At 31.7% G+C, this 27,837-nt stretch overlaps 2 protein-coding genes across 3 annotated transcripts; both read left to right on the forward strand.

Moving 5' to 3' along the window:
* The first annotated feature begins 3,365 nt into the window (after positions 1–3,365).
* Positions 3,366–11,341, forward strand: NTMC2T5.2 (Calcium-dependent lipid-binding (CaLB domain) family protein). The gene is made up of 9 exons (XM_028054706.2): positions 3,366–4,516; positions 5,388–5,629; positions 6,488–6,506; positions 6,943–7,145; positions 8,063–8,172; positions 8,261–8,359; positions 9,971–10,427; positions 10,540–10,629; positions 11,112–11,341. The coding sequence occupies exons 1-8, from the start codon at positions 3,660–3,662 to the stop codon at positions 10,626–10,628; spliced, it is 2,076 nt and encodes a 691-aa protein (XP_027910507.1). The 5' UTR covers positions 3,366–3,659; the 3' UTR covers position 10,629; positions 11,112–11,341.
* Positions 11,342–14,977: 3,636 nt separating this feature from the next.
* PRP40C (pre-mRNA-processing protein 40C) lies at positions 14,978–26,879 on the forward strand. Of its 2 annotated transcripts, none has more exons than XM_028054488.2 (17): positions 14,978–15,136; positions 15,308–15,429; positions 15,531–15,622; positions 15,767–15,916; positions 16,728–17,358; positions 17,463–17,629; positions 18,260–18,297; positions 19,196–19,274; positions 19,498–19,968; positions 21,089–21,172; positions 21,880–22,020; positions 22,137–22,243; positions 23,547–23,670; positions 24,765–24,908; positions 25,610–25,756; positions 26,150–26,272; positions 26,407–26,879. In XM_028054488.2, the coding sequence occupies exons 2-17, from the start codon at positions 15,318–15,320 to the stop codon at positions 26,728–26,730; spliced, it is 2,934 nt and encodes a 977-aa protein (XP_027910289.1). In that variant the 5' UTR covers positions 14,978–15,136; positions 15,308–15,317; the 3' UTR covers positions 26,731–26,879. The 2 variants fall into 2 exon arrangements, with proteins under 2 accessions (XP_027910289.1, XP_027910290.1); XM_028054489.2 differs by having other exon boundaries at positions 16,752–17,358.
* Positions 26,880–27,837: the final 958 nt, after the last annotated feature.

Below are 27,837 nucleotides of genomic sequence, written 5' to 3' on the forward strand. Positions count from 1 at the left end.
AATCATTATATTTTTGGCACACTATGTTTTGAGACGCTGTTGAGACAAAATTGGTCCTAGCCTAGGCTAGCCTAGGATGTTATTATACCTGATGCAACCTCTTCCGAGTGGACCTGACCATGACACGATGTATGCTTATGTCCACGGTAACAAAAGATTGGTGGTGGGGTTTCTGAAGTTACTTAAGTTTGGTTATTAGTAGAAACATACCTAATTTTAGAAACACCACCGATCTTTTGTTTACATATCTTATAATAAATTTTCCTATCCCCAAAATATAGTTTTACGTCACTTCTAATCATACAGAAATTAGAAAAAATAGTCTTATCTACTGATAACGTACGTAACATATTGTTTTCGAGTTGGTAACATTCTAAAACGTGTATCGATTAAATAATGGTCACTAAACATAAATCATGCGTATGTGTCGATTTATGCCTTCTAAAGTTATTCTGAAATACTAATCAATGATAGATATTCGTGATTTGTGTTTGGTAAAAAAAATTGGATTTTATTCTGATTTTTTGTTTGGTAACAAAAATTCAAAAGTTTTATTATGAAGTTGTTTTTAGAAGAAAAAAAAAAGTTATTTCATTTCGAAACCTATCTTTCTTTACTCAAACATTATTATTTTCTTACTGATTATCGTAATTCTGAATGTTTTTAAAAAATAATAAAATTGTTACAAACTTCATAAATTTATCGTTTTTTTTTTTGTAATTTTTATGATATAGTTTTATGAAAAAATAATTACAAAGTCTTCACTACAGAAGTTTTTATTACTCTTGTAAATAAATTTCATTGTTATTACTATTGAAATCGCTCTCAATAAAAAACATTTCAAACTTGAATTTATAGATGATAGATCAAACTTCTAATCTCGTTAGTGAGGAAGGGAAGTTGTATAGAGCCCATAGGAGACTTGGAATGTGATATTCCGTGTTCATGGTTATCAATGCAATGGAAAACGTGTAAGTCAAATATGAGAAAGACTTCATAAATGAACATCATATGGTTTTCCTTTTCTATGAGGTTGTGTTCAAAACCTTCATAAGGTTTGAATGGTCAAAAATATATATTTAAAAGGTTTGGCGGAGATGTGAAGGGATATATTTTTGTTAAATTTAGTTCAATTTCGTATTTTATTTTTATTGGGGGAAGAAAAATTACAAATAATTAGTTTCATAAGCAGAATAAGGTAAGTAACAACAAGATTAGCAAATATCATGATTGTGTGGAATAAATACGACATCTAGCCTTACAGAATTAAAATTATGTCATATTTTTTAAATTATTTTTATTTTAATGATTTTTTTAATTGATTATCATTTTATATTTTTTTTTCAATAAATTTTCATGTAAGCGAGTTTCTAAATAATCGAATCCTAAAAAAGTAAGATGATATATATATATATATATATATATATATATATATGTATATATATATATATATATATATATATGTACGTGTGTGTGTATAAATTAATAAAAAATTATGCCAACTCTCTGAAGGTATTATTACAAAAAATAATTAATATTATCTTAAATTTTGAAAATAAGTATTAAATATGCTTTTTTTAAATGCGTGGCTTAAGAAAGAAATAAAACAGATATAAAGTTTGTAATAAATCTGAATGCTCTGAACTAATGTCTGCTCGGTCAATGGCATACATAATAAATATGGGAGCCAATCACGTTTTCCACATTTATAATTTATTAATATTAAGAAAAGGAAAAGTCCGATAAAAAAAAACTATCTCAGATCAAATCAAAAGAAAAAAGACTTCTCCAACTCATGCGCGTCCACCCAAGTTCTTCCGACCACCGACCCATGTGGCTTAACTAAAATAATTACTGAAATTAAGATAATAATGACCAAATATATTTTATTTTTAATATAATAAAAATAATTAAAAAATAAAAGTTTTAGTAACAAAAATTTAATTTGATTAATTTTATTGAGACCCATCAATAATTAAAGTAATTAAATACATAATTATTACGTATATTTATTAAAAAAATATCATTACTATACAATTAATTACATATCCAGGTTAATAAACACACCTGAAAACAATCAAACATATATTTAAAATTACTTTAATATGAAATTCTAATAAACTTAGTAGAACTAGAGTTTTTATTCTAATAGTTATAATTTTTTATTATATTATAAAAAAATATATATTTATATTTATTGTATTAAATAATCTATTTATTTTCAACATTTTTTTTTAATTTATGGTAATTTTAACAAGATAAAATAATAGAAAAAATGGTTTTACTTTATTATTCACTCATATAATATCATTGGTAATAGGTTTACTGTTTCATACAATAGTTAATTTAAAGTTCACATCACAGATATTTTTAAATTATCAATAATCGACAAAAAGACCATGCATATTAATAATGAAAATATTTTTCTATACATTTTTTTTTTGTATATTTTTACTTCTGTAAAACAATCAACTTTATTGTTTTTATGATTTATAAGATATCACCCACAACGTCTACTTTTGGGTTAAAGATAATATATCTGTAACTATGAACATAAACAATTAGTTTTTAAATTTATCTTTTGTTTTTAATTGGATTTTTTCAATTCTCATAAAAGAATATCAAATTGCTTTGCCTGAACTATATTCTTTATTTTCACGTTTGAGTACTTAAATGGCTATATGATAAATGACAATCTATAAAATAAATGTTTAGATTGTATTAAAAGTTTTAAAGTAAATTTTGTAGCTCATGTCCTTAATTCACTAAATCTTATAAATGTTTAATTTAAATTAAACTAAGGAACTATATTTATTTATTTTAGGCTTAAATACATTTCATAATATTTATGGTTGATGGTCCTCATTTTGACAGAATATTTAAAATGATCATCATTTTTACCGAATGTTTTAAATAGTCCTCATTCCTATAATTTGTGTTTTAAAATGTCAATTCCTAATTACAAAATGTTTCTCAAATTGAAAAGTTAACGTTAATTAGGGATCTGTCTAGTGTTTCGTTACTGATTTAAACGACATTACAGAAAATGACCAAATAAAACACGATTTGTGAAAATGAGGACCATTTTAAACATTAGATCAAGATGAGGATCATTTTAAATCTTCTATCAAGATGATCATCCACAACAAACATTACAAAAATAAGGACGGAAAATAGGAACAAAAAATTTTTAATTTTACCTAATTAAGAATTAAAAGAAAATGGGATGGTAAGGAAAAAAAAAATATTTAAGACACTTATTAATACGAGTTTCTGAAACAGAATTTTAATATTTGAGAAACCTATATTATTTTTTTCATGGTAATACTTGTTAGAATAAAGAAATAGGAGGAATAGTGGAGTGTGTAGAGTCCCTTCAGAGTCATCATCATCCCCTTCCACCGAGTTATTGATAATCCACGCTGTCCCCGTTTTGAGGCCATAAATCTAGCTTCCAATTCCCACAATCATAAACACAAACACACTATTTCTTTTTCTTTTCTTCTCTTTAATTTCTCTTTCTCTTGATTTTGTTTTCTCATTACATTACGCAATTACAGAACATGGGACTCCATGATCCCAAGCTTTCGAGGTTACATTGATCGAAGAGCTTCAAATTTTTATTCATCCATGTTTTTCATCGACCATGCTCCTTATCGATGATTCTGCAACACGCTTCTTCCATTTCACACTTCTCTTCACTCTCCCCTTCTCTCTGTCCCTGTAACGCGGCATTTCCTTTCTCCAGAAGAACCAGAAAGCGCTTATTCGCCAATTTCGGTTCCCGAAAATTCCGCAGAAAACGCACCGTTCGATTCTGCGCCCTTCCCTCCGACGCTTCCAACCCAAACTGGAATTCCGAATTCGCCAGTGCCGCGCGGAGAACCGCCGCAACCTTCGTTCTCAAACGAATTTCCGATGAACTCCACCAAGACAGCAACGGCAACAGCGATGTTGATGAAACGGAGCTGGATGATTCACCTTCGCCGTCCTCGTCGTCGTCGCCGCCGTCGGCGGCGGTTCAATTAGGTTCAAACTTCACCGGTTTCCGCGAGGATCCTATTGTGGATAAGCTGAGGACGCAGCTTGGGGTCATTCACCCGATTCCGTCGCCTCCGATTAACCGCAACGTGGTCGGCTTGTTCGTGTTCTTCTTCTTCGTCGGCGTGGTGTTTGATAAACTGTGGACTTCGCGGCGGCGGAGCAAGAGCAGCGGCGAGGATGGACTGCGCGGTGTGTGGCCGCAGGTGCCGACGAGCTTTTCGTTGTTCCTGGAGAAGGATTTGCAGAGGAAGGAGTCGGTGGAGTGGGTGAACATGGTGTTGGGGAAGTTGTGGAAGGTGTACAGAGGTGGAATTGAGAACTGGATTATAGGGTTGCTTCAGCCTGTGATTGATAATTTGAAGAAGCCTGATTACGTTGAGAGGGTGGAGATTAAGCAGTTCTCGTTAGGAGATGAACCCTTGTCTGTTAGGAATGTTGAGCGCAGGACTTCTCGCAGGGCCAACGATTTGCAGTAAGTCTGATTGGGTTATCATGTGTGTGTGGTGTATGTGTTTGATTTATTATGCTTGTGTTTAAATAATTTCTTGGTGAGCTCGTGTAGAGAAGAAATTGCGAAGCTAAAATGAACTTACATGCTGCACTTTTTAGAGAAGTTTGATGAAAAGAATTTTATAAAAGCTAAGTGAATAAGTTGTTTTCAACTTCCAGAAAAAAAATTAATTCAAATTCTGTTATAGCATCTCAACTATTTTTTGAGAAGGAACTGTTTTGTATCTTGTACTGTTGTACTTTTGGAAGAGTTATAATATAACTGTATCCAAACATGCATATGCTGTTCATTCGGAAGGAAGTTGCTAAGTTTTCAATCTCAACACTTCTAATCTGGTATTGGTAAGCGGAAAGCTAAAGTTATGTGGCTGGGATCCTCCCCGTTCTTTAATTGGTTTTTGAACAGTGATTGAGGAAGAGAGAGAACATGATAGATGGCCAGGATATTCGTGGGAGAGAATATTCTGCTATGGATGTAGGAGAGGATCCAGTTTCCTTAATGAGTGAGCGTAAGTTTGAATTTCTTGGTAGGTAGTCTAATGTAAGTGAAAAATAGTAACTGCTCACAGATATTATGCTTATAGAGCAAACTAGTCATAAAATTTTGAACCACGGTGTCTTGGAAGTAATAACTCAATTGTAAGGTTTAACTGAATTTGAATTGCTGTTTTGTTAATGTTTCTGGGCATAGCTTGTGTAGTATGGATAGTTTGAACTTTGGAGCATTTTTATTCTAATTCTGGATTTATCTTCTCAGGAACTAAAGCTTAATTATGTTTTTGGTAGTTATATACCATTTATGAAATTAAGTAATTTATCTTCGTTTTATCTAGGTACCAGATAGGGCTTAGGTACACAGGTGGTGCTCGCATGCTGTTGATGCTTTCTCTGAAATTTGGCATCATTCCAATTGTTGTACCTGTTGGTGTTCGAGATTTTGACATCGATGGCGAACTTTGGGTAAAATTAAGATTAATACCAACGGAACCATGGGTGGGAGCTGTTTCATGGGCTTTTGTTTCACTTCCCAAGATCAAGTTTGAACTGTCCCCATTCCGTCTGTTCAATTTAATGGGTATGTCATACTTTTTTAGATATAAGAAACTATACTCCTCTAAATTATACCCCTGATTTACTATTAATGATTCTTGGGTGGGGAACAGATAGAAAGAAACTGTGGTGTTAATTTTTTAGAACTGTTCAAGAACCAAATTTAAATAAATCAAATTGTAAAAACTGAACTATATAATAAAGGGATAAAAATTATCCTACTTCCAATATCTGTTAAAAGAATAGTTTGCTTCAATTCAGTTCAAAACGAAGTTTGGTTCAAATTTGATGGTATAGTTTGCTGCACCATAAACCTTTTAGTTTGGGCTAACACATTTTCAGTTGACTTTAGGCAAACTCTTTTTTCATTTTTGTTTAGTTTTCATCAGTTGAGTTCAATTCAACTTTTTTGAACACCTTTCTTGAATACTTCCCTTTCGACTCCAATTTACTGTGTCAAGAACCAATTCTACCTTGGATGAAAGCTTTTCAATATCTAACACCTGCCCCCCCTGCCCCTTCTCATTATATAAGAGCCTATCTTGTCCTGAAGTTCTGATTTTTTTCAGAAGAAGGGGCGCCAAAATAGAGGTATTAATCACTAGGTCATAGAAGCTTTTACAACGTGTGTAGATCCAACTCTGTTATCTTAAACTAATCGGTGAATGCGTGTGAATGACTTAATATCTAATATTGTATCTTTCCTAATTGTCATTTAATTTTAATAATAAATAAAGTTCAGTTTAGCTCTTTACTTTTGGTAGGTTAAAAGGTAACATAGACTCTCTTTGCTTGTCAAATATATATGTATATTTTAAATTACCTGAAATATTGTTGCTGACATCTCTGTTATTTTCTCTTGTGCATTACTGGGCATGGTCAGCAATTCCAGTTCTCTCGATGTAAGTTTCATTGATCTTCTTTATCATTGCATTTTATGCTTATGAAGCTATTTGTGTGTGCACTTGTTTGAATGCATTTTGAAACTGGTACTATTTATAGAGATTAGACATGTATCTGATTTTGATGTTACTAATTTTGGAAAGGTACAGCACTTTCGAAGCTTTAATTACTCCAGTTAAAATATTTTAGTTATTGTAAATAACTACATGTTGTTTGTCGTGCTTTCCCTTGTTTCTATTTAACAATAGTTGTTCGCATAAAAATTTATGTGAATGACAATAATTCTTTAAAACATTCAATGTTTTCTTAATTGAAACTATTCCAACCTCTCTTTTCATGTTCATGGATTTGTTATCCTGGGATTGTGAAAATTGTGTTTTTTTGGTGCTATCCTGTAACTAATTATGTGGAATTGTTCTGTTTTTTCTCTTGTAGGTTTTTGACTAAACTTCTCACTGAAGATTTACCCAAACTATTTGTACGCCCAAAGAAAATAGTTTTAGATTTCCAAAAAGGAAAAGCTGTGGGTCCAGTTGCTGGTGATGTTAAATCTGGAGAAATGCAAGGAAATAAAGATTCTGTGGGTGAACTATCTGTTACTCTGGTGGATGCTCGAAAACTTTCTTATATTTTCTATGGTAAAACTCTATTGTGTTGCATTTGCTTTTTAAATGATTCTTTACTTATTATTTTTCAGATTTGATAGGTGTGTTGTTTGATCTTTAATAGATTTTTATTTAGCAGTCTGTCTTTTATTTATGTTTGTTCTGTGGGCATATTTTTGTTTTGTCCTCTTTTAGTCATGGGTCCGTGTTTGATGTCAGTTTCAATTAACCTATGTTGCTCACATAATCCTTGGATGTATAATCCTGCGTTTAAGTTGGGTAAATACTAAACATGACGAATGTGATCTATAGATGGGGTAAAAGAAAGGGAAAAGCAGAAAGCCTAAGCTTTCTGACAGTTTCTGGCCAAAAAAGTAGTGTTTGTAGTTATGTTCTAGAAAATACAAAAAAATTATTGCAGTAAACGATGAAGTGAGATGTTAAGTCAGTTGTCGATTAAATGTATACATTTCTAAATGAAACAAAACAAAAATTAGGTTTTCTTGGAACTTTACTTTGAATACCTTGTCAAGGAAATGTAGACAATGAGCACTATGTTATTTTTCATCTGCAATGACGACGTTTTTAACATAACTGCAATATTGTAGAGTTTTGGCTTTTATTTTTACTCATGTTAGTAACTTTTGGTAATTGTATTACTTTTATATATATATATATATATATATATATATATATATATATATATATATATATAGTTGTATTCTCTGTCTTATTTGTAAGACTGTCTTGTTTTCAAACATGGTTTATATTGAAAATGATTATAGTTAATTGACCATGTTAATAGAATTTGGCTTTGTGTACTTCATTTTGACCTATCTATATTTTCTTTTCCTAACATGTTTTAGTTTCAACAGAAAGTTTAGTTATGAATGGTGTTGAATATGTATGCTATATTGCCTATCACAATTTCTATTCTACTGATTTTCCAGGTAAGACAGATCCTTACGTTGTTCTTGGCCTTGGTGATCAAATTATACGCAGCAAAAAGAACAGTCAAACTACCGTAATTGGACCCCCAGGAATGCCAATTTGGAATCAGGTGTCTTTTTTTTATTTCCCTATTCTTCTTGATTATGCCATTTCTATTTTTCTTTTATTTATCATACTAATGCGTTCTCGCTTAACAGGATTTTCACATGCTCGTTTCCAACCCTAGAAAACAGAAGTTATTCATTCAAGTAAAGGACGCTCTAGGATTTGCAGATTTGACTATTGGTACAGGAGAGGTTTGTATTAAGCATAACAAAATTTGTATTTTAGTGATGATTACCTTTTCTCTATTTAATAGGTTTATTCTTCTTTCACATTTTAAAACATACAGTTAGCTTGAGCTTTTCCTTTTGGGATTTTTTGGCTTAACTTTTAGTCAACCTTTCATTTTATACTGCTTCTTGCTAGCTTTCTTATGTCAAGGACATGTCTTTTCATGGTCACTCTTTCAAATATTTTCTTACTTTATGGCATACTTCATGTCTTTTGTGAAAGTTATTATTATTGTATTTGAAGTCCTTGTCTTGAGTAATGAACTGAATGACATGCTTGTTCTCCCTCTTTTCCTTCTTATTATTGACCTTGATTTATTTCTTATTGATTGACTTTCCCAATTTTCATTATAAATCCGGTAAGATACTACTTATTCCATCCTACAATAGTTGTCATCTATAAGAGAAAATAAGTCCTAACATAAGTATCATTTTAGTTTCTCAATGTAATAGTATGAAGTCTTACAAATTTATACCCTTAATAATATTAATGATAGATAGACAACTGTAACTAAAAGTGAATTAGCGATCAGAAGGTTAATTTTGTAAATTTGCAACCCCCTCATTCATTACTACTTTTGTAAACCTAGGGTGACAATTATTACAGAACAGAGGGAGTAGCTTTGATTAGGAATAACAAATAAACTCATCCCTGCAAGTATGGTATGGTCCGAACCGTTTCCAATTTTGATAGAGAATTTCTACATTGGCAGGACATGGGAATGAGTATGTGTAATATCCAATTTTTAAAATTGGGGATAGGATGAATATATTCATATCTGCTCAATCCTTGTTTTATCTTTAGTGTTCAATTGTGCAAACACTTGCTTTATTAGGTAACCTAAAATGCCTATATTCTCTTTTCTCTTTGGCAGGAGTTTATTAAGTTGACGGACTGTAGTTAAACAAACAAACCTCTTTAGACCTGCTGATTGTGAATGATATTACTTTTATAAAGGATTGGTAGATTCCCTATATCTTTTGCATTGATCGACTTCTCCCGTGGTCGGTTGGTACCCTGAATGTTTGGTGCAAGAGAATTGGATGTGTATTTGGAATGTTTTTCATATAATCATGTGCTATTCTTTATAACAGTAAGAACTGAAGCCTATATATTAATAAGTCTACTGGACGGATGTAATAGAATTGAAAGAAAGAAATCAATATTTGTCTGCCATTCCCCTTCCCTCTGCTGGGCTTTGTTGTCATCGTTTTTACGATTTACTGTTGACGGGCAGCCATGACATCACGATTATTGTAGGTCCCTTCTTATGGCCACTATTCACAACATAGAAAGATATAGTATAATTATATTTTTTCTGAAGGGGTTTGTGCATCTGTCTATGTATATATTTAAATATAGGGAAGCTATTGCAAAATAAATTTTATCTTCCCAGTCTCTTGCATCGAAGTTTCAGTTTTGTTATACATGTTTTAAAGTTAGTCTATTTGAAAAATCTATATTTTTCAATTTTGCTATTTAAAATTGTAACAAAATTTCATGTCATACTGATTTTGTCTTGAAAGCGACATTAAAACATGGGTTTACGTTTTCTATTAATTGGAAATATGCAGGTTGATTTGGGATCTCTTAAAGACACTGTACCAACAGACAAAATTGTGGTTTTACAAGGAGGTTGGGGATTTTTAGGAAAGCGCTCTTGTGGCGAGATATTACTTCGGCTAACATATAAAGCTTATGTGGAGGATGAGGAAGATGATAAAACTGAGATGGGCTCCATTTATACTGATGTTTCTGATGACGAGTTGTCTGATTCAGAAACAAATGTCACTGACGAGAGGGAAGAAAGAAATTCTTTGTACGAAACAGATAAAGAGTCATTTATGGATGTTTTGGCAGCATTAATTGTTAGCGAAGAATTTCAGGGGATAGTAGCATCTGAAACAGGGTTTGGCAAAGTTTTGGATAATGGCTCAAATGCTGCGTCTAAAGTGTCAAAGTCTCCGGTTCCCAAGGCTGAACCAACTGCTTCCAGTTCTGATAATTCTGAAGGCTCTGGAGGCTCTGGAGGTATCATTATCTTGTGATCTTTAATTGAACCTTCTATGCCTGCTATCTGCTGGTTTATCAGATTTAAAAACGTTGTGTTCATGCTGATGAAAATTGCAACTTCCAATTGCAGGGTCAGCCTTACTTTGGCTTGCTGTGATTACTAGCATATCACTACTAATTGCTCTCAATGTTGGGGGATCCAATCTCTTCAATCCTTAAGGTGGTGTTCTTCTTCAAAATAACCCTTTTTCAGCTGAAGTTATTCTTACATCTCTTTTAATTGCTTCCTAACTGTCTTTTGTTATTACCAAACATTCACTACTTATCGTTCATACTAATAGTAGCTTTTTATTTCTTGTGTTATGTTCATCTGTGTTATCATGTCTGGTTATCCATTACACCTTGGAGTACTTGTTAATGTCAAAGTTTTCCTCAGTAGGATGCACATTTTGTTAACACATGGTTTTACCTAAAAAGCTTCTACATCACTGTAAATACTATCAATTTTTTTATGTATAGAGATAATGGGGATAATATGATTGCTTTGTGAAAATACTGTCAGTTCGTGCTGCAATGTTGACAACTTGTAATATAGATGTTAAATTGCTTGCATCTTATGTTCATAATTCTCATTTTGTGTTGGTTTGCACTCAGAGATGCTAATTCCATTTTGTTTATTATTTTTCTTTTTATTTTTGTCAGGTTGGGCAGTAGATATAATTAGATTGTTCTTCTTTTATCCTTTGTTATAGCGATTGTATATTCATGAGTGCTTCTGACGGAGGAAAGCATCTACCGGCGCCGCATATTTTTGGCTTCGTTTTGTGAGAGCCACAAATTTTATTTCTGCTTAAATCTGTATTATTACTTGTCCATATTCAAGCATTTTGTTTTATACCCGGCAATAATAAAATAGAATAACAGCTTTCTCATTTTTCATCTTTTTAGGATAAACCAAGACCAACAAAAACTCATCTTTTATTAAGTATTGCTATTTGGTATTTCAGAGTTAAAATTGCTTGGTAGAATCATAACAGTAATTTGAATCTAACAATTTGTGTTACTGTAATCAGTCATTTATGAGTTTGAATGTTCGTTTTCTTCCATTATTGTGGTAGAATTTTTTTTTATTTGTAGGAAAGTTAGTTAATTTAATTAATAATATTTGATTTTTTAAATAGTTAATGTATGGAAAAATAATTACTCTTCTGAAGTTTTAATTTTTAAAATTATACTATTCAACTCTTTAATCTTTACATGAGTGAAAAAAATTATAATATTTATTATTTAACTTTAATTATTCAATCTTCATAACTTTCTGTCAAGATGCAAATCAATTGAAATGTACCTCGAACTTCAATAATGAAACTAGTGATTCATTTTATGCTGGTAAATGGGAATAGTAATACTGAGTAGAGTTTATTTCTGTTTAACTATGGTATTTTAAATAAATTATTAACATGAAAATAGATATTAAAAAGATATCATTTATATTTATCCGTGTGAGTTCATTTATTGAACTTAACGAATGTTGTTTAGAAAAAAATAAATTAAAAGGTAATACAAATTTGTTCCTCTAATGCCAAGTTGTCAATATTTAACAACTTTATCGGATAACGCTACAACTTTCCAAATATAGCAAATACATTAATTCAGTAAATCTTCCAAGTAGCTTAGTTCATTCTATTAATATTATATATGTTGAGTAAGAGATGCTTTAAATCATAATATAAATTAGAAAAGATAAATGTTTTTTGAGTAATGAGATGCAGTTGGCACAATTTATCTTCTCTCCTCAAACACATTTCTCAGAGCACTTCAGGCAGAATAAGTGGAAGCAATAAGTACATGTTACTTCAAACTTAACACATTTAGTCATATTAAACATATAAATGTAATATTAATATAATCTAACACACCACAAATTTGTTTCTTTATATACCACACACTCTCAAATTGGTAGTGTATACATAAACATATTATTAGTTAGCAAGTTTTTATTATTACATGACCTAAAAAGTTTGATATCAATTTTGTAAATTTAATAAATTAATTTAAATATAATATTTATATTTTTTATATTTAATATATGCCATGTATAGTTTAAATAAAAAATGTTAGAGAAACAACTCAAATTAGAACAAGTTATAGTGAAATCATACAACTTACTACTTTACATTTAACCAAAGTATCTGTAGTTATATTTAATAAACAAATCATTTATATAATTTTTTTATGACTTAATACAGTTAAAAATAAAATAAAAACATAAAATATATAAACAATATGTATACTCGTTAAATATGATAAATATAAACAGAATATTGCACAATGTATAAGATATAATATAACAAGTTGAGTAGTAGACATATAAAATAATATTTTAAAATTTTTGAACCATATATTATATAGAGCTAAAAATTTCTCTTTATTTCAACTATTAACTCATAACATATTTTGTATTGAAAATTATAAACGAATAATGTTTACATCAATGTGTATATGATATATAAATATAGATTCATAAGGTTAAATGAGTTTACCATTTCAATACTTTATAAATATTAAGATAATCTTGTGAGTTGTGTATTATCAAACAATGTGGGACTATTGTATAAATATCAAACTTAGGACTAAGGTGGTTCAAACAAGGGTGTAATTACATTCATTCTGTTGTTTAAGTTAACGATAAGTATCTTAATTAACAACTTCGCAAACTTTTTTATACACATAAGATAATATTATTCTTTCTATAAATTATTATTAATTTCTAATAAAACTGGTCGTTGTAAGAATTTAAGAACCAATACAGTACTGTTTTATTTGTGAGTAAAAAAAAGTTATCTGATTTAGTTTAAGGTTAACCCTTCTATACTATATTTTAACCTATTTTTTTGTTATGGAATACTGCTTATATTATTTTTCTACAACTCCATTCGTGCATGGTCCCTTGTAGCTTAAATGTGAGCAAACAAATTAAATCATCAATATTTATTCATTTAAAATAATACAAATTATCATGTAAAATAATTTTATTTTGAAATCATACATCATTTTAAAAAGATATGATTTAGATACATATATCAATAAAATAAAAAAGGAAAAATTAATCAAACCGTAAAACTATATCTTTCAAAAAAAAAAATATTGATTAGGAAGGTAGATCTTTAAAGACAATAAATTATATTATTTAATAAAAATAAGTCCTATGAAACAAAGTTTACGGTCATTTATAACAATATATAAAAAAAACTTTTTTTTAATTATTTCAATTTTTTTTAATTATTATTTAAAAAATTAATTATTTTATAAATAATTTATTTTTAACTATTATTCTAAAAATTTATTTTGTCTTTAATAATTATTATAAAAACTTATTTTGTATATATATTTTATTTTTTTATTTTTACATTTAACGACTATTTTAAATATTAATTATATATCTTTTATTAGTCTTAAACAAATTTAAAATTAAAAAGTTGAACTCAAAAGGCGCTATCTCTTATGTTTTCGCTAATAAATATAAAAGGAATTAAAAGTTGGCATAATTGTATTGATGACAAAAAGCTCTGCATCAAGAAGAAGATAACTATGTTTGAGAAAATACCGAATTACTATTGTTACAATATCTTATTATGGTAATTATTGTGCAAGGGTCATAAAATAAGTTATATTAAGAAATTTAAAGTCTTGTTATTTCTCTTACTCTAATTCTAGAATCCGACTTGTTTTTTTTCTAGTTTAAATATTTTATTGGTTCCAATTTTATAAACTTTGTTTCGTTCAGTTTTTTTACATATGTTTTAACGGAAGGTGAAAATTTTTTAATTTTTTAAAAATTATTTTTAATTTTTTCAATTTTAAAAATATTAAAAATATTGTCCACGTTTTGTAACATGTGAGAGTGTCAGTGTCACATGTCAAGTTATTGTTATTGTCACATGTCAATTTAGTGTGTGTCATTATCACATGTCAATGTCTCGTGACTTATATTCAATTCAGTCTCATCTTTTGTTAATTTCGTTCAATTTAGTCATACTTTTCATTATTTTGTTAAATTCAGTCCCAATTTTGTTTATTTTCAAATTGACCAAATTTATTTTTTATATAAATATTATACTGAAAACTTTATTTTTATTAAAATTCACATTTATTTTAATATATTCTTTTATTATTTTTATACCAAACATAATTATACTTTTAGAAGAGAATTATTATATATATTTTTGATTTTTGCTACATGTACAATTCTTTTTTACTTTAATTAATTTGATTAAACAAATTAAAATCACACATTTATAAAATTGTGGAGTTAAATTTGATCAAAAAATTTAAAGAAAAATTAATTACAATTTTTAATAAAAATCAAGTAGTCACAAATATATTTAACCCTCACAATTTTGTATGCTTTGGTGATTAAATAGGAGAAATATACTCTTTTTGCATTGTCATTTGTTATTAGTTAGAAAGAGTTATTAATTGTTTTTATGAAATAAAATTATGATATATGAACAAGACTTACCATGGTCCGAGGAAGCAAGCTTGGTTTGGTAGCCCTAACCTAACTCCAAAATATACACACATACATAAAACCAAACCCATTTCGATTTTCCTCTCTTTCAACTCAAAACAAAACATTCCCTCACTCACTCCTCTTTTCGCTCTCAACTGTTTCCGTCCAAATTCTACCTCGCGCCTTCTTCTTCCTTCTCCGCACTCTCACACTGGTTCGTTATCGTCTTCTCTTCATTCTTTACTTGCTTTGCATCGATTTTTCTTTTCTCCATTCGAATTTCGCAGCCCTATTCCTTTCGTTCTCTAATTAACGATTCGCCTTTGTTTGAATTCTCGTTAGTTGCTTTGCTTCCGTCATCTAATGTCAATTGTTGTGAACGCAGATCGGTTTCAATGGCTTCGCCGGCGTGGTTGCCGCAGGAGGCGAAGCCACCTGTGTCCGGAGAAACGTCTCTTCCTATGGCTTCTCCTACCCCTAATTCCGCTCATGCAACTCCTTCTACCGGTAAACCTACTTTACCTTTATGCTTTCGATTTATCGAATGCTATTTCTGTCGATTCGAGCAACTGGTCATTCAAGATTACTTAATGCAACTGCGTTTGTAGCTCCGGCACCGGCTTCGGCACCTCCATTTCCTCACGGCGTTCTTCAGAATGCTAATGCTTCGGGAAGCTCGCAGCAGTCATCGACACATAATGTCAGTTTAGTACGGAGTTATTTGCTTTTAGTGTTAGGTTTATGATTGAATGGGCTTCTGGTGACGTAGTGTTGTATTTTAATCACGGTGGCGTGTTCTTACTCATCACGCTGTTGGTTATATTTGTTATTTTTTTTAATGCAGGTGATAAAATCCAATTCAACAGTAAACCCTGTAGTTTTTCAACCTCCAGTTCCTGGTGTGTCGTCGCATGCTGCTCTTTCGTTTTCATATAATGTCCCCCAGAGTGGTGCTGCTTTTTCTAGCACCCAGCAGCATACTCAATCTAGTGGTGTAAGTTCCTTACTCTATTGTTATTTTAAAATGTAGAGTGCAAGTTTCAAGATTAATTAGAGAGAAGGAATGGATTTAGGTGATTCCTTAGTTTAGGGAAATTTGTGGAAACTCTTAGATATGTTTGTCTGAGTTGGCATGATTTGTCGCTTGACACATGATAAATTTGGCAACAATATGGAACAGTTGAAAGTGGTGGAGTGCAACTACTTTATTCCCCTGTACAGTGAAACTGAATTTAAAGTGAGCTTTTCCTCAAACTACCAAGCAACGAGTTATCAGTGGATATCAAAACCTCTTAATCCGTCACTTTATTTTGATCTCCCTTGCCATTTCACTTTGAAGTTTCTACTTAAACAACAATGATAATGACCTTTAAATGCTCAAATGAACTAAGTGTTCATTGGCCAAAGACGGATCTAACTTGGACAGCAAATATACTAAAGTGTAATGAAATGTGCTTGAAGTGTACAGTGCAAGTAACTTTAATGTACACAAGACTTTAATGCTATAAGATAAAGAAAAAAGTTTTGTTGGTGGCATAGTGCATGGTGATGTATGTATAATAGCACAATGGGGTCTGTCTGTGCCGCGTTTTGCTTCAGGCTTTTATGCAATAGTAGTAGATAACAAAGAAATGTTGTTGGTTTCAAATGGGTGATATATGTACACCCTCAACCCAAAATGAAGCATGGATATCACGTAGTGTCTGGTAATGAAGATTGCCATCATGTAATTTGTACACCAATAATTTGCCAGTAAAATATGCCAAAAATGATTATTTCCTTCTACTTGTACTTACTTATTGCAGAAAATCTCCGAATCTGTTGCACAGGATGTTACTAAATTATCATCTACGTCAAGTAATCCACATTCTGTCCCTGCTCATACTTCTACATCGATAATGCCTCCCTCTGATCCTAATTATCGTCCAACTACTTCGTGGATGCCCACTGCCATGTCTTTTCCTTTGCATCCTGTAATGCCTACTCCAGGAAATCCTGGCCCTCCTGGATTAACATCAACTTCTATAATATCCATCAATCCTGCTGTTCCATCTACAGGAACAGATTCTTCCTCAGCGGCATTACCGAGACCAAACATGCCAATTTCAGCCATTGCATCGGATCCTACTACCCCTCTAAAAGGTTTACCCTATCCATCCATGCCTTCAATGGCTGCTCCCCCTCAGGGACTTTGGTTACAGGCCCCACAGATGAGTGGTGTCTTTAGGCCCCCATATTTACAATACCCTGCTCCTTTTCCTGGCCCCTTTCCATTTCCAGCACGTGGTGTTACTCTCCCTGCTGTTCCAATACCTGATTCTCAACCTCCTGGTGTTACACCTGTGAGTGGTGGCGGTGGCACTTCTACACCTGCTTCCAGCAATCATATAAGGGGAACAACTGCTTTGCAAACAGAAGTTATTTCAGGGCCAGCTGGTATGCACAATGCCATGCTACTGCTCCTCTTAAATGCATTTTATCATTGACATGTTTTGGAAAGGGAAATCTCATATATAAAATTTGTTGTTTTGTGGTTGTAGATGATAAAAAGAAATTAAATGCTGTTGTCACCCAGAATGAGGATGCTGCTAATAATGATCAATTAGAGGCCTGGACTGCCCACAAGACTGAAGCAGGAATTATATACTATTATAATGCCTTGACTGGAGAATCAACATATGATAAACCTGCTGGATTTATGGGGGAGGTACTTATACTCAGTACCTGTGTTATTGGCGGATCTACATTATTGTGTCCTTCATAACTAAAAAATATTCTTTTTATACAGTTTTTATGCTTATGCATTGTTTTTATTGTTGTGGATAATTCAGTTAGTATTGTATGTTGGTTTGGTAGTAAGTGGGCTGTTAGCTAACTGCTTGTTATTGTGCTGTAAATAGTAATGATGTATTGTGATACATACATGTGAGATAAAATTTCAGTTTCAGTACTATATCTCTTGTTCCCTCTCTCCCTTTTTTCTTCTCTGTTTTTGGGAGTGTGTTCTAACATCTATCATTACAAAAATTCTTTATTTATCTGTATCTAATATTTAATTATTTTAGATGGGGATATTGAATAGCCTAACCAATGGGAAAAACCTCGGATACCTAATATTTATAGACTAAAACTGTAACTTCTAACTTTACAAAGTCATGTTGGATGCATTATATTTGTAGACTAAAACTGTAACTTCTAACTGTAGAAAATCATATTGGATGACTTATTTACTATCCAAAACCACCTGCTATATCATATGTTGTAGTGTTGATTCGGTTTATGCCTATATATTCTTTTATCTTAATTCGGTTTGTTGATGTTTTGGATGTGTGTGCAGCCTCACCAAGTTTCTGCTCAGCCCACTCCAGTTTCAATGTAAGTTCGTTGCATATCTTTTGGTGGTAAAAACCATCTTATTGTACAAATCATTTTGTATTTCATCACGCTAACTCTGAATTTATGCCGGTTTTTTATTGTTGTATTTTCCCTTCTGACATTGTTTTAAGAGGCCAGAGAAGGTGTATTTCAATTTTATAGTTTGATTCTATTAGTTGGGTAGCAAGGATAGAGGATAGTGGTAAGCCGGTAAAACTATGTGCCGGGGGGGTGGGGGGAGGATAAATGATGATCCCCTCTCACGATGTTTAAAATGAAGGAAATGATTAACGAAAGGGAGGGTTAATTAATAACTATTCTGCTTTATTATTTTTGTTAAAATTGTGTGCTAATTTACAATTTGGCATTATGAGTTGAAGAGAAAAATTTGATTCTTTAGTATTTCTCCCTTTTTTTATTCTCTTCAATCAAATACAAAATTTCAATGTCTTCTCTCATTGGTTCTTTCTCTGCATTCATAGGGTAAATGTGATTGTGACCACAAATTATATTTGGTGAAGAATTGAATATACTGCATCCAATGCTCCTAAGAAAGTTTCATGCCTCATCTATAGATATGGATTGATTGGTTGGAAGGGTTCTATAGAAAAATTAATCTGATTCAAAGGAATTTTCTCTATCAGTACTGTTAGATTACAAAGAAATCATAATTGCTAGAAGTTAAACTGCATATGGTGTCTTGCTATATTTCCAGGAGTATTGTGAGATTCTTTGTTAATGGGTTAGGTGACCTTTGTATATTCCATTTACATTTATAATTTCTTCTAAGTTGTTGTCACAATGCTATTAGCATATTGTTGTTTATAAAAAAATGTTATTTATAACCAAAGATTTACAATCTTATCTTTTCATCTTTTATTATTTTTTATTGTAATAGGATGGATTTGCCTGGTACTGATTGGCTGTTGGTCTCTACCAGTGATGGAAAAAAATATTACTACAACAATCGAACCAAGGTACGGTTTCTATATTAACAAATCAATCAACTTTATTGTCTCAGTTTGGCTTGTTTCCCTGCCAGTCTCCTTCTGTCTATTTGGGATGAACTACCAAGTTACATTCTAACCATAATGTTGCCTTTACCTTGTGTTCGAAATTGTTATTTACATTACTGTAAACATCCATCTAATAGCTTAAGTTTTCTAAATTGCTTATTTTTGTCATTTTGTTCTATGTTAGACTAGCTGCTGGCAAATTCCAAACGAGGTGGCTGAATTGAAGAAGAAACAAGATGGTGATGTTACAAAAGATCAGTTAATGTCAGTTCCAAATACTAATGTCTTGTCTGATAGAGGGTCTGGAATGGTTACTCTGAATGCTCCTGCTATTAATACTGGTGGTCGTGATGCTGCAGCTCTTAAACCCTCCAATCTACAGAGCCCATCATCGGCTTTGGATTTGATCAAGAAGAAATTGCAGGATTCAGGAACACCTGTTACTTCCTCTTCTATTCCTGCGCCATCAGTACAAACAGGATCTGAATCAAATGGTTCAAAAGCAGTTGAATCTACCTCTAAGGGCATGCAAGCAGATAATAGCAAAGATAAACAAAAAGATACTAATGGTGCTGCTAATGTTTCTGATACATCTTCAGATTCTGAAGATGAAGACAGTGGGCCTTCAAAGGAGGAGTGCATCATTCAATTCAAGGTAAATTTGTCTCTTCTTTGACTCGATGTAGTTCTTTTATGTTGTTTTATATTATGAGGAATCTTAATCCTGCTGCCCTGATTTCATTATTGGCTGGTAAATAAGTTAAAATTATCATGCGAAATGTATCGCCCTTGCTTTGCATTTTCTTTCACCCTTGGTTTATTATTCAATGATACTTTTGTTTGCTTTGTATGTTATTTGCAATGTGTTTGTGATTATATTGTTTTTACAGTTTGTATAATCGAAGTAGTTTATCTGAAAGACTGTTAAATTGCTGTATATTTGTATTTAATTTAATTCTGTATGGTACCATTTCTGTGACAAATTAAAATTAAAATTGTTGGATGAAGTATTTCAGATTTTTGCTTTCTTCCAGAGTCATGGTGCCTCCTAGTCTAGGTTTTCTTTGAGCTATAATTCCTTTTCAGTTGTGTTAGGAAAAAAAGGCTTGTCGTGGGGAATGATGGTCTCTATTCATATTATGCTTCAGTGCAAATTTTATTTTTTATATTGTTCACCCTGCGGATCTCCTTTGTTGACAAGTGTAAAGATTGTAACTTGTAAAGCTATTTTAGTATTTCCAACTAATTATTATTTGTGTTTGGTGGCAAGCTTTCTTAGTAGTTTATGAAGGAGTGAGGAATCCTTATTTTCCCTCCTTTGATTAGCTTGCCTTTTTCTTCAGCGAATAGGATTTTCTATTATTAAATAATGGATATAAAGCATATCGAATTACCTAAATCGTATGTATCAGTAAGAATATTTATTGTTATTTTATTATTTACTTGTATAGATGGATGAAACAGTAAACATGCCAAAAAGTAATGCCAATATGTCATTCATCTTACCAGGGTAACAACAGCAATATGTCAAATATCACTTACAAAAAGAAGTTATTGATTTTATGTTGTTAAATTGAACCCCTTCTTACTGCATTTTACATAACTATATAGTCTGCCAAAATTTACATAAAATAAGACTTACTAAATATTTTTTTGTGTTTGTCTTAAATCAATTCTGTGTGTAACCAATGCAACAAAAAGTCGTGAACCATGATTCACTCTCACTTTAGTTTGTATCGAATAATTTGTGTTTATTTGTGTCTTAAATTTTGTAGGAGATGCTCAAGGAGCGAGGAGTGGCACCATTCTCAAAATGGGAGAAAGAATTGCCAAAGATAGTATTTGATCCACGTTTTAAGGTATTTTGAAACTAAATATTTTGTAATATTTTTATTGGGAACCAGTGGCCTTTCCTTCAACTAGGACTCTTATAGTTTTACGTAAGTTCTTCACTCACAGTTTTCTTCAATGCTGGAATTTGTATCAACTTTGTCTTAATTGTATCACGCTGTGTGATTGCTGGAATGGTATTCATGTGTAAGTTAGTCGTTTCACTTGTAAAAAAGTGCAAATGCAAATACAAGAACATTGTGTGAAAGTCTAATTTTTTGTATAGAACGTGGTTTAGTGTAATTGATTCTAGAGTAAGTTGTTAATGTTATACATGTATGTAAATGTTTCACCTTGGGAGCCTTAACAACATTATATGTTCTTTCAATTTTAAGAGTTTGCTGCTCCCACTAACTAGTTTTTGGGGGGAAGAAAGGTAAAAATTGGTGCATCTTTAAATTGTTCTTTTAAAAATTATGAAATGTGGTAATCATCTATGGCCTCCTTGTGGTTTTCGGCTCATGGTTTCATTAGGGACAGTTCTCTAATGTACATGCATATGGGCTAGAAAACTTTTGGAGACAATATACCTAGCTTTAAAATTGTTTATTGTTTTTGAAAGATGTCTTGTCCCCAATATTGTATCTTTTTTTTGTATCTCAATTTTTTTTCCATGTTTTGGCTTCTTTATGTTGTCATCTACAAGCTTTTTATTATATGTAATCTGTCATGACAGGCCATTCCAAGTTATTCTGCAAGGAGATCCTTGTTTGAGCATTATGTTAAAACTCGTGCTGAAGAAGAACGCAAAGAAAAGCGTGCTGCACAGAAGGCTGCAATTGAAGGATTTAAACAATTACTGGATGAAGCCTCAGAGGTTTACATTGCCTTGTTTTGATGTGTATTCATACTAGTTATTGTTCCACGATAAAATCTAACTGCCTTCAGTCTGTGGAACTTCTAAATGAATATACGAGATGATTTTTTTTTCAGGATATTAACTACAATACTGATTATCAAACTTTTCGGAAGAAATGGGGAAATGATCCACGGTTTGAGGCATTGGACCGCAAGGAACAAGAGCATTTATTGAATGAAAGGTGCCACTTCACAGTTTGATAGGATATTCCATTTAGGTTTCTGTCATTTTCTGATGTGATGTTTTCACATTTGCAGCATCCTTCCCATCATATTACTTATTTGATTTATTAATTTTCACACTAGTCATAATGCTTTTGGAGCTCCTAGGCTGGCAGCCGAGGTGGTCTGTCATATCAAACCATTATACACATCATATGAGGCTTTGTGGAAGTTGTGTCTGGAAGTCTGTATTTTTATCTGTCATTCTTAACATGGAAATCGAATAGGTCATTTTCTTTTTATTTCCTTGAATCTTCTGATCATTCATCATGGATGTTGGGCATACAGAGTACAGAAGGTCCATACTTCGTTAATTTTTCCTAATAAGCTTGTTTTTTAATTGAGTTATGGTAGTATCCTCCAGTGGCAAACAAGTTTATGGTGTCTCTACTCTAGTATTCAACCTGGGAAGAGATTGAATATCTACAAAGTAGCCACTGTTTGATTAAAAACCTCTAAATTGTGATGATTGATGACAATTTTAAAAGTTGTGCTATACATATTAATTTATTGATTAAATTAAGCATCATCCAGGATCTAGGATTTATTTATTGATCTGCTGTGAACTCATGGGATCCAGGCAGGCTACTGCATGGAATGAGTTTTGATTAGTGCTATTCTGCTTTCTATGGCTTACAGGTTGATAGTGTTAAAAGAAGGAAAATGTTAAGGTTGTTCAGCTTAAATTGGTACAGATAAAAAATATTGGTTGAAAATGTTAGATGCAAGTGATCAATATATACTTGCCTGGTAGTAGGGCTGTTGATGAGTGTGTGTGTGTGTGTGTGTGTGTGTATATATATATATATATATATATATATATATATATATATTTATGGAAAGTAAAGATTGATAAAATTCATACATTAAACACCATTTGGACAACTGAGTCTCAGCTGCAGCCTCACTTTTTCTTTCTTGTCTAGGGTTCCATTCTTGCCTTAACCTCCTTGCTCAAGGATTCCATTACGTCCTCTCACCTCTATATAAGTTCTTAACTTTGTGTGTATATGTACTGCTTTGGTTTGGATCCTCATTTGCATTAATATTGAACTTTTTCCTAGACAGAGAAATGATTTCTGTTGTAATCCTTGAAAGCAACTTGAGTCAGCAGTTAGTAGGCTAATGACAGACTCTCGGATTCACTGTGGGTGTGTCCTATGCCCTCTGAACTCTTTGAATTTGCATGGTAGATGGTTTTTTTTTTTTAATCAAATGTGGTTTTACAGAATGCTGGTTGACGGGTTCCTATTTGTGTTTCAGAGTGCTTCCTTTGAAGAAAGCTGCTGAAGAAAAGACACAAGCAATGCGTGCAGCTGCTGCAGCCAGTTTTAAGTCAATGCTTAAAGAGCGAGGAGATATATCTTTCAGCTCACGTTGGTCCAGGGTATGTGTCATAAATTAGTGTTGACATATTTTTTTTTCTGCTACTTAGATGCAGGAATTCAAAACGTATTAAGTGGTATAAGATAATGTTTAATTTTCTTTCAAGATCACAAACATGCGAACTTATGTCATTTTTAAGTTTTGTCTCCCTATGAGTTATTTCTTAACTTGTAAATGTTAGATTTTGGCAATTCGTTTTTTCCACGAGTTGATGTCTGAAAAACTAGGAGGGAGAACAAAAATTGAGTCTTACTTCACGAGTGGCTGTGTTTTTATTGGATTTGAATGAAATATTTTTGGGTTATGTGATAGCTGGATGAGGAGTTTGTTTTCCATGTTACTGAGAATGATATTGGCTTTTACAAAATCAAGCGTTGATTTTCGCAAGGATTTGAATGAATTGTTTTGGGTTATGTGACAGGGGGACGTTGTTTTCCATGTTACTGAGAAAGATAATGGCTGTAATAAAAACAAGTGTTGATTTTCTCAATAATCATTATTTATTTAAATATCACTGTCTCACTCGTACAGGGGCTCAGTATATTCCTAATTGGTTTTAGGAATATAGCAAGCTATAGAGATGCTTCTGGGAACGACTTGCTAATATGCTTTTTTTTCTGAATGAACCTTTCTATTATGTTCTTTTTTAAAAAAAAGTAGGATATGTTAGCAAGTGTTGGAAATAGGAATGTTTTAGGAGAACAAGAGCTTCTTTGATGTTTATTTCTTCAAGTAGCCCATATATACGTGGTATAGCTAGGATCAATGAATCTTATGTAATAGTGGTATCTTAAATTCTTCTATCGTTAAATTCTTTGGCATCGATTATTTTTGTAATGATCCTGAATTTAAACAAGTTCACTCTGCTGGGCAAAAAAAGAAAAATCCAAGCACGTTTAGAAAATTTTCCCTTCTCATTTTCTCACAAGCTTCAACTTTAAATTGTTAATGTACTCCCAAGGGGTATAGTTTGATAATTAACTTGTTTTAGAGACAAGTTTTAGTATACATGTACATACTTTTGAATGTGGCGTATGTATTACTCGCTTTTTCTATTACTCATTCTTCCTAATCTATAATCTTCCGTGGATACAGGTTAAAGAAAGTTTAAGGGATGACCCAAGATATAAATCTGTGAGGCATGAGGATAGGGAAGGTTTGTTCAATGAGTATTTATCTGAACTGAAAGCTGCAGAACATGCGGCAGAAAGAGAGACCAAAGCTAAAAGGGAGGAGCAGGTAACAGCTGGTTAATATGCAACGATTGCCTATCTTAATGAGCAAATAAGTTGCTAAATAGAAACGAGAATAACTGCCATCTACATTTTTTCCCATTATTATTTTTATTGGTGCCGTGTATATTCATGGTGCATAGAGGCTGCTGAACTATACATTTTTAGGTCATTGGAAGTGTACTTTCATCATAGTGACTTTTATTACTGGTATTGAAGTGTCTTTTCTTCATTATTTTTCATTTTTATATTGGTCTGTATTATGGTATTACGTGAGTTTGCTTGTTATTATATTCATTGGATCATCTTTTTGGTCCTTGAAAGTAGCCTCCTTTTAAATATTCGTCCTTCATTTCAAATAGATCCCTACATATTATCATTAAAATGCAATTTAATCCATACATATATAGACTAAATTGTATTTTAATGATAACATACAATGACTAAATTGCATTTTAATGGTGACATGCTAGAACCTACTTTAAATTAAAGATGAATGAGAGATGGATATTACTTTCAGGGACTTTATTTAAATTTATATAAATTCTAGGGCTAAATTGAAACCTTCATATATACTTCCAAGGACCAAATTGACCTTTCTGCCAATTTATCTTTATTTAGAGGTGCTCCTATAACAACTCATTTTCATTTCTTTTTGTGATGTATTGATTATGAATCAAGTTACAGGAAGTTGAAACTATTTTACAGGACAAGCTTAGGGAAAGAGAACGAGAGCTGCGCAAAAGGAAGGAAAGAGAAGAACAGGAAATGGAGAGGGTGCGACTAAAAATTCGAAGAAAGGAGGCAGTTACTTCTTTTCAAGCTTTACTGGTGGAGACAATCAAAGATCCTCTGGTATAGATTTCGTTTTTGTGTCAGGGCTACGGAGTTTGTTTTCAAAATCTTTAATAATCAACTTAACAGTATCCCGCAATCTGAAAGGATTAGAATGTATGTAGTCCCTCTGGATTTACCACACTGTTGTTTTGAATAATGATATCTTCTCAGTTTTATTCTCCCACTTCTAATTCACCGCAGTACAGTACCATCTTGAATTTAAGGACTTTTATTAGAAAGTAGATAAGAATTAGATTAATGCGAGTGAGTTTTTCTGACACTTGATTGCTTTAAGATTGCTCGCTTGTAATTTTCTTATTTACTAGGAATATGGCTAATATTGATATTAAATTTTATCCGATTTTCTTTCATCAATGTAAAATTAATTCCATTTGCGTACTATGTTGTTAGGCATCATGGACGGAATCGAAACCTAAATTAGAAAAGGATCCTCAAGGACGCGCAACTAATCCTGAACTTGATTCTTCTGATACGGAAAAGTTGTTTCGGGAACACGTGAAGATGCTTCAGGAGGTAAGTGAACAATATATGAGACCCTGGGTTCTATGGTTTACTTGTATAATATACATATATACGTGAGTGCCCTTCAGTGTCGCTTATCTTATATGTCCCACTCTTAACACCCGTGATCGTTGTGATTTGGTCAGCGATGTGCTCACGAGTTTAGAGTTCTCTTAGCTGAAGTATTGACCTCTGATGCTGCATCTCATGAAAATGACGATGGAAAAACAGTGCTAAATTCTTGGTCCACAGCTAAGCGAGTTCTAAAATCTGATCCAAGATATAACAAAGTTCCAAGAAAAGAAAGAGAAGCATTGTGGCGGCGGTATGCAGAAGATATGGTGCGGCGTCAAAAGGCATCTCATTCTCATGATTCCAGGGAAGATAAACATACTGATGCTAAAGGTAGAAATTCTCTAGAATCTTCCAAATATCCATTGGAATCTGGGAGATCGCACGACCGAAGATAATTCTTTCTGTAACTCCTCTCTTCTTACTCTTATCAATTCTCCCTTTAGTTTGATGTTAGAGCAGAATTATATATTGCATTGAATCAAGTTCGCAATACTGTCTACTCTATCAACATTATTGAGAGCAGTGCCCCCATATCTTTTCTCAATCTTCAAATCATTTTCTTCCCTCCTTCAAACCACATGCTTTAAAGATTACTGGAAAAGCAAAAATACTAAACTTTCTCACTTTAACTATTCAATTTATTTGAGTTGCGCTATATATTTAACATATATACTTGGTTATGTTTAAAAGTTCATATCTTCAAAGTGATGTTTGTAATAAATATGCATTTTTATGAATTAAATTGAATAAATTATTTGTATTAGGCGGAAAAATGTAGAGGTGTAGGTATATCAAGATATATAAAAAAGCTATGAACGTTCATATAAGTTTAATACTTTTTTATTCTGCATCTTATGTTATCTTAAATTTATTTATAGTGCTCTAAACGTGGTAAGGAAATAATTTATTTTGGACTGTCTAATTTTTTAATTTTTTAGGCATTTGGTTTGGTCGATTTACTATTATACATTTTGTTTTGTTGTTTCTGTATGAGTTTCTTTGATTGATTTATGCTCAATCACTAACCTTATCAGGGTTGGTGAATAATTAACGATATTTCTAATTCAGATGTGTCATATATTATTGATATTGATAAAAAATTGTGTTGATATCTTTAAAAATTTTAAATTATAATTATAGTCATTATCGAATATTTTAATTGGAAATTTATAATAAATATTTTTAAACATTTTATATTCACTATTTTCTCGTGACAAGAAAATAAAAATTTATCACATAATTTTTTTATTAAAAATAATTAATGGAACTTAAAAAAATATTTACAATATTTAAAAAAACAAAATATATTAGTAAAAAGTAAATTTCAAAAAAATTATCTACAAACTGTGAACACTCACAATTGGTTATAGAATGACATCCACTAACTATTTATGTTTATATTTATATTTAGTTCTTAAACTACACATATTAAAATTAAAATAAAATTATTATTTTTTGATTATTTAGTAGTGTATTAAATAGAATTATAATGAATAATTAAC

Source organism: Vigna unguiculata, chromosome 11 (assembly GCF_037176805.1).
Source record: "Vigna unguiculata cultivar grain cowpea cultivar isolate G323 ecotype 2 chromosome 11, ASM3717680v1, whole genome shotgun sequence".
NCBI classification, from domain to species: Eukaryota; Viridiplantae; Streptophyta; class Magnoliopsida; order Fabales; family Fabaceae; genus Vigna; species Vigna unguiculata.